The following is a 15,027-nucleotide window of genomic DNA, read 5'->3' as shown; positions in this document are numbered from 1 at the left end:
ACAGGGATAGGCGCCTAGCAGCAGTGATGCAGACCGGGGCTAGGCGGTGTGCTACAGCAGAATAGTGGATCCGGCGGAGCCGGATCTCGGTAGCTGCTCCGGCAAAGCCGGAGATCTCGGCCGGGCTCTAGCCCGTGACACCCATGCCGGGAAGCAGAGCCATAACGACGTTGTATTTGCCAATCCGGCCAGTAGTGTACCTTTTGGGATCCCCGCCAGCTCTTCCGAACTTGTCGCCATCCTCGTCGAAGAATTCGTCAAAGGCCACAGTGGCAGCATTGTACTCAAGGGGCAGCGCGCACAGCACAGCAATTCGAAAATCTTCGCGACGTCGAGGTCGCTGATCGGTAGTCATCGTGAGGACGACCAGGCTGCTGGTAACGTAGCCCGCTCAATTGCAGATTTCAGAATAATCTCACAACGGTCGAAATTGAAATTCTCAAGTGTGGTGCTGGAGTAAGGTCGGATTTGGGAACCCTCCCTAAGGCAACGGAGGGGAGGGGGTGTTCTCTCGAGCACTTGCAAATCTGCCTCAAGAGCAGGCCGTGGTACAAGTGTCTGACATCTTTCATAATGGGTCGGGCGTTGGCGTTGAGTGGGGGAGAATAGGCTGCGCCCTTTACCTGCAGGTATTCCCACAAGTTCATTGGCTTCAATGTGACGAGTTGCTAAGGACCATGATTCTTTGAGGATTCCTGATTGGTTACTTTACCCTTTGCCAAGGCATACGTCCTGCGTCTTCCAACATGGGGTGCCTACAGCCTGCTTCTTCGTGCAGCCGGAGAGAGGGCTAGTGTTATTTCCGTTTCGCAGCCTGCTGCTCAATGGTTGCTACGGCCCACTAATTTATGGGCGAAGCCTGCCGTGATCTCCGGCCCTGCTATGTGCCTGATGGCTTGTGTTCGACTGGTAATGAGTATCTTAGGCCAAGGTAATTGGAAGGAGCCTGATTGCTCGGCTGATTTCTCGGCTGACTCTTCAGGAGAGCGGAGCTTGCCAAATCTGCGAACACCGATTCACTGTCCCTTGCCGATACAACATATGCAACTTCTCCTGTCAGTCGATGGGTAGCATTCCGATCGCAGTTTTCTCCGATTGTCGTACTTCAGTTGGCTTTCCTATCGTTGGTGCCGTGTGTGAATATTTATGCGCGATGCCGAAAATTTCTTTCCTTCGAGTCTAACCCTCCTTGTCCGTCATCATGATATTTCTGTCAGTAACGCCCGCTACCACTTCTTCTCGCTTACTGATCTCAATCTCCTTCAGTGAATTTACATCTCATAAACGGCAGGTTCCTAGCGTCAACACGGAGATACTGCGGTGGTCGGACTTCGCCACAGAAGTATAAGTGGCCATAGCGCGGGGCACTTTGGATCCGCCGCAGCGCTGCTATTTAAGTATCGATCAATGTTCGTGTGTCTCTTGTTTGCGCGATGACACTCCTATCTTTGCAGATCAGATCGCTTTGGGGAGTCAACCCTCTAATTGACAAGAACCCTGTGAATAAGACAAGCTAAACTTTTCAACGCCGAGTACGAAGTGACTGAACCTCGCGCGAAGTCAACATATGTCCGGTTACAACTCGCTGCATGAGTGTCTGACCCAGTACAAATAGCACGAGTTGATTGTTCTTGAGACTATTGGGCACATCAGGTATAAGTCGAGTAAGGTGTTCAAAATGGCTAAGGCCCAGATGCACGAAAAGAATGTGAAATCTTTTGAGCTAGGCCCTAGCAATATCAGCCCGCATGGCCAGGCGTTAATTGCGCTCCGTCTACAAACAGCTGGCTAATACTTCTGTATTTCTGGTGTTTGACCCAGCAAAAGAGAGGTCGCATGTTTTTTCACGCCAGTATCTATATGTCGGTATGAATCTGGCTATTTACTCAGTCTGCTGCGTAAGTTAGAGGATATTCTGAGCGCACTGCCTAACTTACAGGCAGGCAAGGTTTTGAGTTGCCTCCAGTGTCTCGCTCACGCTGTTAGAGGCTGTAATGTTGCGGGAAACATTTATTGAGAACGGAACCAAGTAGTTACCGTGAGTTACGAGGCATGTACGATATATTAAAGAAGCTGTAAAAGCAACGCACAGCCTCTGGATGGAGTAAGACTTAGACATATAGCTTTATTGTTTCTCCAAGTCACAATTCAATGACATCACTCTCTACCAAAAAGCCATCGCTAGTTGCGAAATGCAAGAAACAGGCATCCATATACATCTTTTGCGCGTTGCATCGTGAGTTGTAATTCTGCCTAAACCGTGAACAGAAAAGTAAGTGTTGGCATCAGGGGGGCAACCCTTGAATTTATTCTTGTTGAATGTGCGTTGTTGGTCGCAAGGTTTATCGCGGCGGTCACCTTGACCTCGGCAATGTCAGAGGTTCTCTACTAAATTAGCAAAGGAATTGGGCATTGTTTGATGGTAGCGATCAGTCTTCGCGTGACTGTTAAGCGCAGCAACTGCAAAACCCCCCCAATTAGTGTTAATTGAATTCGATTTTTCTTTTTTCGCTCCTTTCCTTTTCTTGCAGCTATTTACCACCCGTCTCTCAACATAAAGCTGTGGGTTACATTTTGCCCATTGCACATAGAACCTGGTTCTCGCAAAGATAATGGTCGTGTTTGCTGATGAATAGAATATGAGTTGGGTCTAAGACCATTGAACGTTCAGTACTGAGGGGTTGGGTCTTCCATGGCTGTCTCTGAGGAGGATTGGGTCCGTGCATGACCAGTTCGTGGCTGATTACTGTGGCTACGTAGACACTGGAATGGAGATTGTGGCTTGTGACAATGGCGAAAATAGACTCCAAGATAAGAACCTCGGCAAACGTGACAGCTTGACGGCGCAGATAACATGCAGAAATTTCCGGGTCATCAGGCCATTGCCACGAGCAATATTGCAGGTGCCAGGACATATGCAGTTTGCTTTCTTTTTCTTACCTGCATTACCGTACATACACACGTGTTTAGCGAGATCCCGAGGCCTTGGGGAGGCAACCGCAGGAATTTTGACCAACCTATCACCGACTGTGCACACTTTCAGGTACCAAATCGGCCTCTAGCTATATTTCCGACCTCAGAAAGATCATTCACGCATGTTTGAGATGAACAAGCGGCCCGAGGATTTCAATAGCATATCTTATAGTTAGGTTGGGACATGCGTGGTAAGTTGAGCATATTTAAGCATGTTACTGCGCCAGTGAGTTATTTTCAAAACAGCCAAACACCTCTGAACACTCTTAAATCGGCATTTCTGCAGAGAAATTGAAGAAGCAGTATCGTTCCTTTCCATTCCGTCAAACTGGACACATCTTTTGCTTCCTCTCTAAGCAAACATTGATGAACGCGTAGAGGAGGACTGAGCACCGACCCTGGACAATCAAATGGATATTCCCACTTACTGCCAAGTTTCTTGCTCCCCTTGACTTAGGTAAACCATGACCTCGACGCTTAAAATTACTGAGCTGGTCCCAGAGACATTTTTATCGCAGACATGTTCCAACTCGAGACCGAGTATCCGGCAGAAGCCGTTGAAGAATTTCAGCGAGGGGGAGGCAGACAACAAAACAAGCCCCCACATCTCGAACTCAATTGGGAGATCAAAGCGTTGATCTCTCCCGCGAACCCCAGAGGCAGACCCACGGACGCTTCACTCGCGTATGTACGTACATGAGTCGGGGAATGTGACAGCGGGAGCATCGACCCAAAACGGAGCGAAGTCCCAATCCCCCGCCGCCAGCCACCAGCGGCATTTGTCGTAAACTGGGATGGGTTTACCGTGTTGGCCCTGGACTGTGGGCGGTGACAACAGTCGCAGGATCTGGGATTCATGGGACTGGGCTCGAGCACGGATGGGCTTTCTGCGTTGGGGACAGCCCACCAGGAGTGCCACATTGCACATCCACTAGTGCCTGATATGTGAATGCACAAAGGGTTTACCCCAGGCGCTGAAGCCGTCGAGATGGCGGCGGCCCTTTCCAGTCAGGAACGTCTCATTACCAATGGCCGCCAGAGGTGGGCTTTGAGGGCGCATCGCGGGTAAGCATTACCCGCGATGAACATGGAACATTACTTGTATAAAGCCCAAGCGGCCCGGACGTCAAGCAGCAGCCGGGTATCGTAGTAACTCCTGTCATTATCAGCCGATTCTTCCTGCCGAGAAACCGCAACCATGCTTCGCTCCAAGTTCCCTACCGCCCACCACTTTACGGTGTCCATTTTCGGAGCCCAGTACCACGCCGACTCACCTTCGGAGGAGAAGCTTGCCCTCATCAACCGATTCGACGAACTCATCAAGGGCGCTGCGATTCATGTCGAGGAGCTCGAGCAGAATGACCTCCCCTCCAAGGTCTGGATGAGCTACTGGGCCTCGCCTCAGGCCTTCAAGACATGGTGGGAGAGCCCGAAGACCGCCGCCTTCTGGTCCGCTCTCCCTGCCGATGCCGGATTCTGGAGAGAGACCGTCAGCATCCCCGCCACCCGTGGCATGTACGAGTCCAACAAGCCCCAAGCTTCCGGCTTCGGCCACTGCGGCGAGGCCATCCCCCTCACCGCGAAGACCGGCTACTGGGGTGCCTACCGCTCGCGCATGACCCCCGATTCCCCCGAGGACAAGTTCGAGTCTCCCCTGCCCGCCGTCCCTACACCGAGACCCCTCACCGATAAGATCCGGTCCGGCAGAGTCAGAGTCTCCAAGTTCCCCGACAACATCAACTTCGTCGTCGAGGGCCAGGACTACAGCTACATGAACGATAACGAGCGCGGACACTGGAACGAGAACTTCGACGGCCTGACCAAGCAATGGGTTACTAACGTCATGAACGCTGGCCCCGAGAAGGGCATGGTCAACGCCAGAGCTTGCCATGCTTTCGCCGGCGACAAGCAACCCGGAGCGACGAACGGCGCTGTCAACGGACACGCTACGAACGGAACGAATGGCGTGAACGGCACCAACGGTGTCAACGGTACCAACGGCCACACCAACGGCACTAACGGCACCAACGGTCACACTAACGGCCACTCCAACTCCATCTTCCCTGGTCTCGACTACATTCGCCAGGCCCAGATCCTCTTCTGGTTGGATCTCTCAAAGATGGAGTACATCGGTCGCTACGACAAGGTCCACGTCAAGCTCAGGAAGGACTTTTTCGCTGCGTATGGACCTGGTGGAGTTATGGAGGGCGGTGATTTGTTGCTCTGGGTTGACGTTGCAATCCTGAAGGGTGAGGAGATGGACGCTGAATATGTGGGCTGCTACGACGGTACAGGGTTCCTGGCGTACGACGATCACCCGTCATTCGCTAGCGAGGTGGTGGAGGCTTCGCAGCTCCCGTCCTTCTTCGACAAGCCCATTCCGTCCCAGCCTATTGAGTGGTAACCTGGTAATGTAATACGATTAGATCTATGAAGATACGAAATTTTGATGCCTCCATTCACACTTCTTTGTGTCGAGAGATTGTTGCTGGCACAACGCGTCATAAACGGAGGGTTGATCCAATCTATGCAACTGCAACCATGTTCATCCGTACACGTAAGTTCGACACGAAGACAAGAGCTTCCATAACAGCACTTCCATGCTTCCGGCCAATCAGCTCCCGTGTATTATGGTCGAGCGAGTCAGTCCTGGTCAAAATAGAGTTCAGCGGCTGGCGGTGTATGTCAGAAGTTTAACAGGGGCCCCCAGCAAAAGACCCATCTCCCGGCTCCCCTCCCCGGGAGAGACCGTCTCCAGCTTTCTCCACTTTGGGTATTAAAACGACGCACTTGCCGGCCGGAGCAGTCCATGACTGGAAAGATGCAGAAATGAACATATCCATGTTTTGCGAGAACCTACAAGGTTGCACGAATACCACAAAATTAGACGAAAAGGTCAGATCACTTGACAATCACTTCGAGTTGGGGAATGGAGTCGACGGAACACGGACGTCCCAGACTCGCGGTTCAACGGCCAACAAACATATCCAGAGTCCACCAACTCCAGAATGCATATTGTCATTGCGTGATCGCGTAATTAGGAATGCTACTCTTGTGCAGTATCTGCAGCGGAGCTCGTCTTCTAAAATGATACCACAACCTTCCATGTTCCTTGCAGCGCCGCCACTGGCGGCAACGCATTCACGATCCGGAGGTCAGTGCGAACTGGACCCCCTGACGTGACACTTATTCGCTTGATCACTGTGAGATTTCACGGCATCGCCCTTTAGGCAAATTTTTCGCTGATCTCGTCGCTTAGAAGCCTCTTGCAAAGAGCTGTTGGGTGTCGAGTGTTCCCCGGACGAAAGAGAGAGAGAAAACAGGAAAGGGGTAATACTCGCCAACGGCCGATACATTCGCTGTGGACCCTGACATTGAGCTCCATATTCCCTCAGGAACCCCCGGAGCTGTCTCCGTAGGACTTCAAATTACCACCTCAGCCCACATTCATTTCGTATTGGATTGGCCCTGCCGTAGGCTGCCGCGATTCAGGAACCGGGTGCTTGGTCGATCGCAACTGCCGAATAGAATCTGAAGGCCAACCCGGAAGAGCGTCCGAGTTTTGCAATTGCACTTCAAAGACCTTGCATCGTCCCGATTTGGATTGTTTGGAGATTCCTCCTGCTTGTTGATAAACCTCCATCATCAGTCGGACATTTCCCCTCCACCTTGCGTTAGTCTTTGGCCGGACATTTTAGACCTTGTTTACTCATCTTTTTCTTTGATTGTCGTGAGCAGGAAGACGGTCGCGACCGCACAGCAGCCAACATGGGATTGGTACCAGAGTCTCTATGGCCCACCGTCATTGAGATGTGGGTGGAATATGCCATCGGCATACTCGTCCTGTTTCTCCGCGTCTTCAGTCGGTGCAAGATGGTTGGCTGGAAATGGCAAGGCGACGATTATTTGGCGATTTCAGCCATTCTATTCTTCACAGTATGTCATGCGACACAGCGAGTGGGCGCGAGTCGCGACGGGACTTTGGCTGACAACCCCTTAGTTTGAGGTCATGATGTGCCAGATCATTGGTAATTGCGCTACCCTCGTGACGACTTCGTAACTGCTCTAACACCGCGACCTTAGTCGAGAAGGGAAGCATTACTGGCATGACAGATGCAGTTGCCCTCACATTGACTCCCGAAGAGTACAAGAGTCACGAGACCGGCGCTAAGTGGCTGTTCGCGGCGTGGTACATTTACGTCAGCTTGATCTGGAGTTTGAAGGGCATCATGCTGTTTTTCTTCTTCAGGGTCACGTAAGCCAGCCCCAATTCGGAAGAGTTTACAGAATATCGTAGTCGCTGACACCATGTGCAGCAAGTCTCTGCCCGAGGAACGCCTGGTCAAGGTGGTTTCTGTTATCACTGTTGCCGCGTACTTGGCAACTCTTGCAGTCATCACCGGTCACTGCCGCCCGATTCACAGGCTTTGGCAGGTGTATCCCTACGCCGGAGGTACGTGACAACTTCCTGATCAATCTTTTGATTAATCAAGTATGACAATACTAACACCTGCCTGAAGATGATTGTACCCAGAATAGGTCCAAGTACTACGCGCTGGTCACAACCAATGTTTTGTAAGATTGACTGCTGCATCTCTGACATCCGTAGTTCATGGGCTAACTTCGTGTTCCAAAGCACCGATATTTTGATCATGTACATCCCGATCCCCCTCCTGTGGAGGTTGCAAACCACGTTGAAGAGGTAGGTTCAGTTGACTGTTGCCAACGCTTTGGGGCATGCACTAACTCAGCATACCAGGAAACTGTCCTTCGGTTTGATGTTCTGCGCCGGTTTCTTCATTGTCATCTGCACCCTTCTCCGCTGCATCATCTGCCTGCAGACGCCCGAGAGACTTGATCTGGGTCTGAACTGGTCGATCCGTGAAACCGTAAGAACTCCCCGCATTGTATTTACCAGGGGGCGCTTCTCTAACATTTTGACTTGCAGGTTATCGGTATCATCTGCACCAACGCGCCCTCGATCAAGCCCCTCTTCCCCAGCCGCCACAAGGGATCGACCGCGAACAGCCATACCCCCACCGGACTCGTCACCTTCGGCGGTACCGGCTCGAACCACAAGCGGTCGCGCTTGAGGGAAGACCACGAGAGAATTCCCGACGACGGATCGGTTGGTAGCCAGGAGCACATCGTGAAGCCGAAGGGGGGGAACCAGACCAGCGCGTTCGCTGACAACCGTAGCGACGATCGCAGCTTCGACGATCAAGCGAGGTATAATGGGGGCATTCAGGTCAAAAGCGAGTACAAGGTTGAGGTCCGGTAAATCGGTTGAACAGGGAACAGCAATCCGACGTCTACGTTGGCCCTCGTCAAGGAAGACGGAGTAGCCCGCGCAAAGATTCGTCTAAGAGCATGCCACGGAGAGCAGATTATGCGCGAGCTCTGGAGCTCCGCTCTGTACCCGAGTGTTGATCCGGATCAACATGGTTCTCGGTGCATTGGTCTGCGAGATCATTAGAGGCTCACAGAGGATATACCTAAGTAGGCAATACCCAGGAGTCTGGAAGAGACTGCGCGTTTGATGAGAGATATGTAAACCACGAAGATAATGTACTATAGTTTAACAACAAAGTATTGTGGTTACCAAGACAAGGTTTCGCTGCCCTAGTTCCAAACGTCAAGTATCCATGTTCCCAACTTGTGTCTTCTTTGACATCTCGACTGGATCAACGTTGCCTTTGCCCACCGAAGAAGCTTGACAGCTGGCACAGGCTGTAATCTGGCCATATACCTTGTTCTCTCCGTTTTGCTGCTCGCTTCTGCCCCGTTTCCACTCAGTCACTGATAGCCGACGAACCTCTTATCAAAGGAATTGATGGGACGGTGGGCCATTACGAAAAATGGATTTTCCGCCAAGTCGCGGCCCTTGATTGAACCCACTTCATTGGCTAAACCGAAAACGGTTGCATTTCCGGGTTGACGAAACCTCTTCCGAACCCACACTTCGGTCTCGCCTCATCAATGCAAGCCTCGTATCAAGGCCCATGGACTTTGCGGAGTACAGAGTAGCATTCTGAAGAACGCCTTGCAGTGATGTTGTATCCTGATTTGAAAATCTGTACGGATACAGCGTCTAGGTAAGCATGCAACAAGGAGGCTGGTCTGCATACTAGGGCCTTTCTAGCAAATTTAGTATGCGTGTAGGTACATAATACTTTGATCTCGTCCGTGCCGAGGTCCCAGGTTTGTTAGGTGCTCCTCTATCATCGACTCCAAGCATAACCAACTCTTCCAACTTGATCGCGATCCATTTGACAGCACCTACTTCAGGCCGCATGTAACTGATCGTATCAAATGTCAGCGGGAATGCCATGGCCGCTGACTAACGATACCCTTCGTTGATGAAGATCAATGTGGGTATGCTGCGGAAATTTGATCCCCCGTAAAAGACAGCAGGATTCAGGGGGGGGGGGGGTTCTTCTACGAGATTCGTCAAGTATTGCTCGATACCGCCGAAGCATAGTATCAGAAGAAAGTCTCTTGTCAACCTCGCCCACTATGGGCAGCCCGCTGGCATAATCGCGGGAGAAGGAGACACTGAGACACATCGCACGATGTCTATCGGCCGAAACAACTGGTTGGACGTTTTGACAGGACGTGATGGCACGGAAAAGAACATGCAATGGCATGCTTGATTGGCTGGAGATCAATGTGAGACGTTTGCGTGCCAACGTTTTGCTCTTGGCTCGGCAATCCCCCATTCCCGCCTCTGTCTTCCACGCTCCAGAACGAAGACTATTGACCCAGTTTGAAACAAGCGCGGGCAGCTGAAATCTTTCAGCTGCTCAAATGCGCGCTTGGCTGAGAGTCGACCGTTCAACCCCTCACCTGCATCCGTAGGTCATTGCGGTTGGCTGGCTGCATTCAGGCCAGTGAAAATACCGGCATAAACTTTCTTCTGATGTTGTCTCATTGCGGCACGGAACGCCGCCCTTAATTGCTTGGCGCCCACGTGCCGGCCCGTCCCTTTTGCTGGACCGGTGGGAGTTGCCATGAGGCCCGAATTTCCACCTCGTGATTTCCATCCTGAATCAAGAGGACGCCTAAAGCCAATTTTCCCGATGGTAAAGATTCCATATGGTCATTTCAGCAAAGTCCACAGTACCTCTGACAGGCCCGTGTGAATGCACTTCAAAATGGCCCTCGATTTTGCTCGGCTCTGAGGTCTTGATCTGCGTTTCGCCGCCAGATTGCCATCGCGATGGAATTCTGATGCCGAACAAGAATTCCTTGGCAGCGCCCCCTCGAAAGACGGTTTCGAATGTGACGAAAAGCGCCACCAAGTTCCAGCGCAAGCCCTTTCGATTTTGAGTTCGCCCTTTGCAAGCCTCAATTTGTCGTCTCCAGGACGATTTCTCCGTACGTTAGAATTCATGATTCTGATTTTGTTGAAGTGGTCTAGAGTAGTTCAATTGGATACGATTTAAAATCGCTTGAGTCCCCTATATGAGCGTTTTCATGATGCACAGCTCGTGGACCAGGCTCTACTCCCTCTCACTTGGCAGTTCTTTGAGCTGCATGAAAACAACCCAACATGTTGTCCCTTCGCCATGTCTGGATCATTGTCACTGATGTTGCCAACTCGCTGTTCGGATCGCCTTTCCTTACTCAAGGGTCACAATACCCAATAGGAGCTAAGTTTGGCTTGTCTCGGCCTGACATCGACGGTATCGAACCTGGGCATCCCATCTTCAGGCCTCCCGGCAGCAACATCGATGAATTCGTCTGCGACTATTCGAACATGCCTGGCTTCAAGCCATGTGGAACTCCCGACGACCAAAGCTGTTGGCTGCGTAACGCCCAAACAGGCCAGGAATACAACATCACCACTGACTATGAGAGTGTTTCCCCTAAAGGCATCACACGCGTATACTATCTCGACGTTACGGACGACACTATTAACGCCAACGGACTGGCGTTCGGTGAAGCCAAAGTCTTCAATAACTCCTGGCCTGGTCCGCTTATTGAAGCCTGCTGGGGAGATACCGTAGAAATCCACGTGCGCAACTCTCTTGCTTACAACGGAACTAGTATCCACTGGCATGGCATCCGGCAGTGGGAGACCATGCACATGGACGGTGTGAATGGCCTCACGCAGTGCCCCATTGCCCCTCAGTCTGAGTTTGTCTACCGATGGAACGCGACGCAGTATGGTACTTCGTGGTACCACAGTCATTACTCCGTGCAATATGCCGATGGACTACAAGCCCCTATCGTAAGTCTTCTGGCTGCTCTTCAATGGCGATCTTGTATGTATTATACACATCATGGCTGACTAGCAACTGGCAGACTATCCATGGCCCAACCTCTTACCCGTATGACGTTGCTATCGAACCAATTACGGTCACTGATTGGGGTAGGTAAATTGTTTTTGTTGTTGACTTGTTTGATGCTATCTGCTAGTCCGACCCGCTCCGTGAAAACGGCTGACACTGGTACCGCAGCGAATAACAGTGCATTCCAATTCATCTTTCCACACGCCAAGCCAGATACTCAGGATATTCTCTTGGGTGGATACGGCAACATAACTCGGTTTTCGGGCGGCAAAATTCAAAATGACGAAGAGATTCCACGTGGCTTTGAGATTACGTTTGATGACGCGGATCCCAACCCAGCGACCAGGGCAAAGCGATATCTCCTTCGTTTGATCAACACCGCCTTCGACAATACTTTCGTCTTTTCAATCGATAACCACAAGTTAATAGTGGTTGAGGCCGACTTCGTTCCCGTTGAAAACTTCACCGTCACCTCAATTCCCATTGCGATCGGCCAGAGATATAATGTCATTGTCGAGGCAGCACCAGTGGTCAACAGCTCGGACCCCTCGTCCAACCCTCTTCCAAAGGACGGCAACTTCTGGATTCGTACGTATGCTGCCAGCTCATCTACACTTCACCGTGACATCGGGGACCAAGACAACTACATGAAGACGGGCATTCTCCGCTACGACAGGACCAGTACAGCTGACCCCTCCACCAATGCATGGGATGTCGATACCGCCGAATCTGATAAGGCCATCAATGATCAACTGAAGCCCGCTTTGCAGTGGCAGGTCCAGCGCCCGGCGAATGGTAAGGTAGGGGAGGTGTTCAATGTTGTTACCGAGGGTTCCGATAACAAATACGCCTTGTCGTTCTTTGCTTTCCAAGGGGAAGGCAACAACGATGTGACGCCGTTCCAAACGACCTACGGCAACCCTACGTTCTTGAATCTAGACAATGTAGGCGATGAGTGGCCGACCGGTTGGGTTGTTGTGCCGGAGAACTACACCGAGACTGATTGGGTAAGCGCATAACTGTCGAATTCCGGAATCTTGAAGTGTAGCGGCTCGTTGCATTGGAACCGAATGTGAATAGTCTTGTCACTAACCGTGATTTTCAGGTCTATCTGGTTATTGACCATCCAAAGTTTGGGCCACACCCAGTAAGTTTTGACCTTAATCTGACAGCCTCAGAACATTGAAAAGGCTAAGTCGCTATTAGATCCATCTTCACGGCCATGACTTCGCCATTGTACAACAAGACGACAACAATTACTTTGACCCTGACAATTTCCACCCTAAGCTCACCAACGTCAACTTCCCCCGCCGCGATGTGGTACTGGTCTCGGCGGAGGGGCACGTTGTCATTGCCTTCAAGGCCGATAACCCCGGTGTGTGGTTGATGCACTGTCATATTGCGGCACACGCGTCTAGCGGTCTCTCATTGCAGATCTTGGAGCGTCAAAAGGCAGCAAACGGGATTTGGCCTCCGGGAAACTCAGCTGCCCTTGATGCAGCCCATATGCTTTGTGCCAGTTGGAACAGTTGGGCATATGATTGCAAGAACTTGTGGCCTGGAAACACGAATCCCACAGGCAAGCCGGTCTATCCTTCCTGTGACGACTCCACCAACCTTCAGAACGATTCCGGGGTGTAATGGGAATGCGGTACCAATCAATGGATGATCAGGAAGGTGTGGTGTTTTGTCTCAAAGCCGATATGGACTTGAACAGGTCGCGCGTAGGCCGGACGCTCTTGAAGTATTTTCGTGGACACTAAGGTTCTGGCGAGACAGTATAGGAAGTGTATGCTAGTCGTTGGCCATGTAGCGGATAGTCTTGAAGGAACACCAATCGATCCACCTATGAGCTACGACAAATATCTCATATCTTGCGTGGCAAAACACAAGGTTTATATGATGGATGTGACCATTTCGCGCAATCAACCTTCAATCAACGTTTATATCGAATTCGGAAGTCATTAAAAGGACGAAATGTCCATAAGAGACCAAGGTCTTGCTCCTTATCGGTCGTCACAGACTGATTTCCCCAAGTTTCATCAAGACCTTCTCAATAACTCTTACCCCTACCAAAATTCCATCTTCGTCCTGCATATCATCTCCGTCAAAATCATCGCTGTCTTCGTCCAGACAAGTGAGACAAGTGATTACCACGGAAGCGTACTTGTCACCCATTCGAGCCGGCACCCGAGCCTTCGCGAGGCTCACCAGCTGATTCTTGATCTTTTGCGTTTGCTCAATATTGCCTGACTGGAATTTGAAATCGGCCAGGCTCAACCCTAGCTCCATCCCTGGCGCCGTTTTACTGCTGGTCTCGCCCGCATCGGAGTTGTATTCCACAAAGCTGTCCCACAACCCAAGCTCAAGAAGACAAACCCCGAGGCTGTAGACGTCGTGCTGCATGATGTACGTCTCTTGAGCTTGAAAACCCTGGCGCGTTGGGTGCCGGTACAAATTTCTCTCCCATGCGTCGTCGCCAGCCCTTAGTGTGTGGAAGTTCACGTTGCGAAAAGAGTCGAAACCAAGGAGGTATGCCAAGCCAAGCTCAGAAGACCTTTTCGATTCGTGATCCGGAAAGACAAGTATGGTCTCAGGGCGGATGTTCTTGTGGACAAAATCGAAAGTGTGGATGAAGCTGACGGCTCTGGCCAACTGTTTTGCAATTTCAACCACTCGACTCAGACTGAACCTGCGATCCTGTAATAGATACTCTCTCAAGCTGACAGGAGCTTTGCTTGTATCGATGTAGGGTAACTGGAACGCTAAGCTCATAGACGCAAGCTTTCTTGTCTCGGGGCTTTTCTGCTTGATGACACCCTTGCAAGGAAGAAGACCAAACGCGTCAATATCCTCTCTTTTAAGCTTTTTCGCCAAGTCCTCGGTGTCGGCCTTTAGGCGAGGCAGGTTGTAGCTTGCATCGCAAGTAATTGTATTGGCCTTCGTGTGTTCTGAAGCTGTTGAAGAGGATGAATGTCCGAAGTCTGCTACACCAGGTCTGGACAGCTCATCGTCTATCAACCTGTTTCCCACTCGAAGGATCAAATACCAAGTCGGGTCGAAAATTTTCTGCCATTGCTGGAGTTGTGCGATGGAGTCGTCAATGGCCTCTCGTACTCGTGTGTATTTCCACCTTTTGACCGACGGATTGGGCCCCGTTTTGACCACTGATTTGATTTTCGAGATAGCCAAGATCAACTTGCTCTTGAGAACCTCCAATACTTCGAGATGAATGCGACAATGATCTTCCTCAAGGACTTTGGCTATTCTCTTGACGAACTCCACCTGTATCGCAGTTTTATTCCAAATTGCTTCCACGATCAGTGTCTTTGACTGGACAGCTTCATCGGCACCCCTGAGGTCTCGATAAGCTTCGATCAATGTTGTGCCATACCTGCATCATTACTCAGCACAGTCATTGTCGTATGGTGTGGTATTGTGTACGTACTTGAGGCACAGGTCTGCTGCCGAAACGGCAGCTAGAAGTAGTTCAACTGACATTGATGACCAGTCGCTGAGATCGCGGTCCAACTCAAGACCCCGCTTGAGGTAGTATGAGGGATAAATCTGCCAGCAAACTATTTGAGGAGGAATGTCCGTAATTAGGCACCATTTCGTGCTCAGCCTGGTGTGGGCTGGCGGGGCTGCGTCCCGCTACTGCAATCGTTGGCGAAATCAGCCCCAAGGTCCCATAATGAGGCAGCTCTCTTGATTAGGCTGGCGGTCAAGACGGAGGCCCCGCGCGTAGGCCTCGAAAAGG

The 15,027-nt window shown here is 51.1% G+C and overlaps 4 protein-coding genes across 4 annotated transcripts; 3 read left to right on the top strand and 1 right to left on the bottom strand.

Moving 5' to 3' along the window:
* Positions 1–141: 141 nt before the first annotated feature.
* COL26b_013366 (uncharacterized protein) lies at positions 142–355 on the bottom strand (the record flags this gene model as incomplete). The annotated part of the gene is made up of 1 exon (XM_053185983.1): positions 142–355. A coding segment is annotated over one exon (214 nt), but the record flags the coding sequence as incomplete, so codon positions are not given.
* Positions 356–4,171: 3,816 nt separating this feature from the next.
* COL26b_013365 (uncharacterized protein) lies at positions 4,172–5,377 on the top strand (the record flags this gene model as incomplete). Its single annotated transcript, XM_053185982.1, has 1 exon — positions 4,172–5,377. One exon carries the CDS (start codon positions 4,172–4,174, stop codon positions 5,375–5,377), a length of 1,206 nt encoding a protein of 401 aa, XP_053030082.1.
* A 1,364-nt stretch (positions 5,378–6,741) lies between these two features.
* Positions 6,742–8,254, top strand: COL26b_013364 (uncharacterized protein; the record flags this gene model as incomplete). Its single annotated transcript, XM_053185981.1, has 7 exons — positions 6,742–6,909; positions 6,974–7,001; positions 7,057–7,228; positions 7,290–7,426; positions 7,494–7,548; positions 7,733–7,862; positions 7,922–8,254. 7 exons carry the CDS (start codon positions 6,742–6,744, stop codon positions 8,252–8,254), a joined length of 1,023 nt encoding a protein of 340 aa, XP_053030081.1.
* Positions 8,255–10,525: 2,271 nt separating this feature from the next.
* On the top strand, positions 10,526–12,908 carry COL26b_013363 (uncharacterized protein; the record flags this gene model as incomplete). The annotated part of the gene is made up of 4 exons (XM_053185980.1): positions 10,526–11,206; positions 11,281–11,347; positions 11,436–12,274; positions 12,474–12,908. The coding sequence occupies 4 exons, from the start codon at positions 10,526–10,528 to the stop codon at positions 12,906–12,908; spliced, it is 2,022 nt and encodes a 673-aa protein (XP_053030080.1).
* Positions 12,909–15,027: the final 2,119 nt, after the last annotated feature.

This window comes from Colletotrichum chrysophilum (assembly GCF_026319265.1).
Source record: "Colletotrichum chrysophilum strain AFK26 chromosome Unknown scaffold_224, whole genome shotgun sequence".
Taxonomy (NCBI): Eukaryota; Fungi; Ascomycota; class Sordariomycetes; order Glomerellales; family Glomerellaceae; genus Colletotrichum; species Colletotrichum chrysophilum.
Note: the sequence above shows the minus strand (reverse complement) of the source record. Positions and strands in the feature narration are given on the sequence as shown.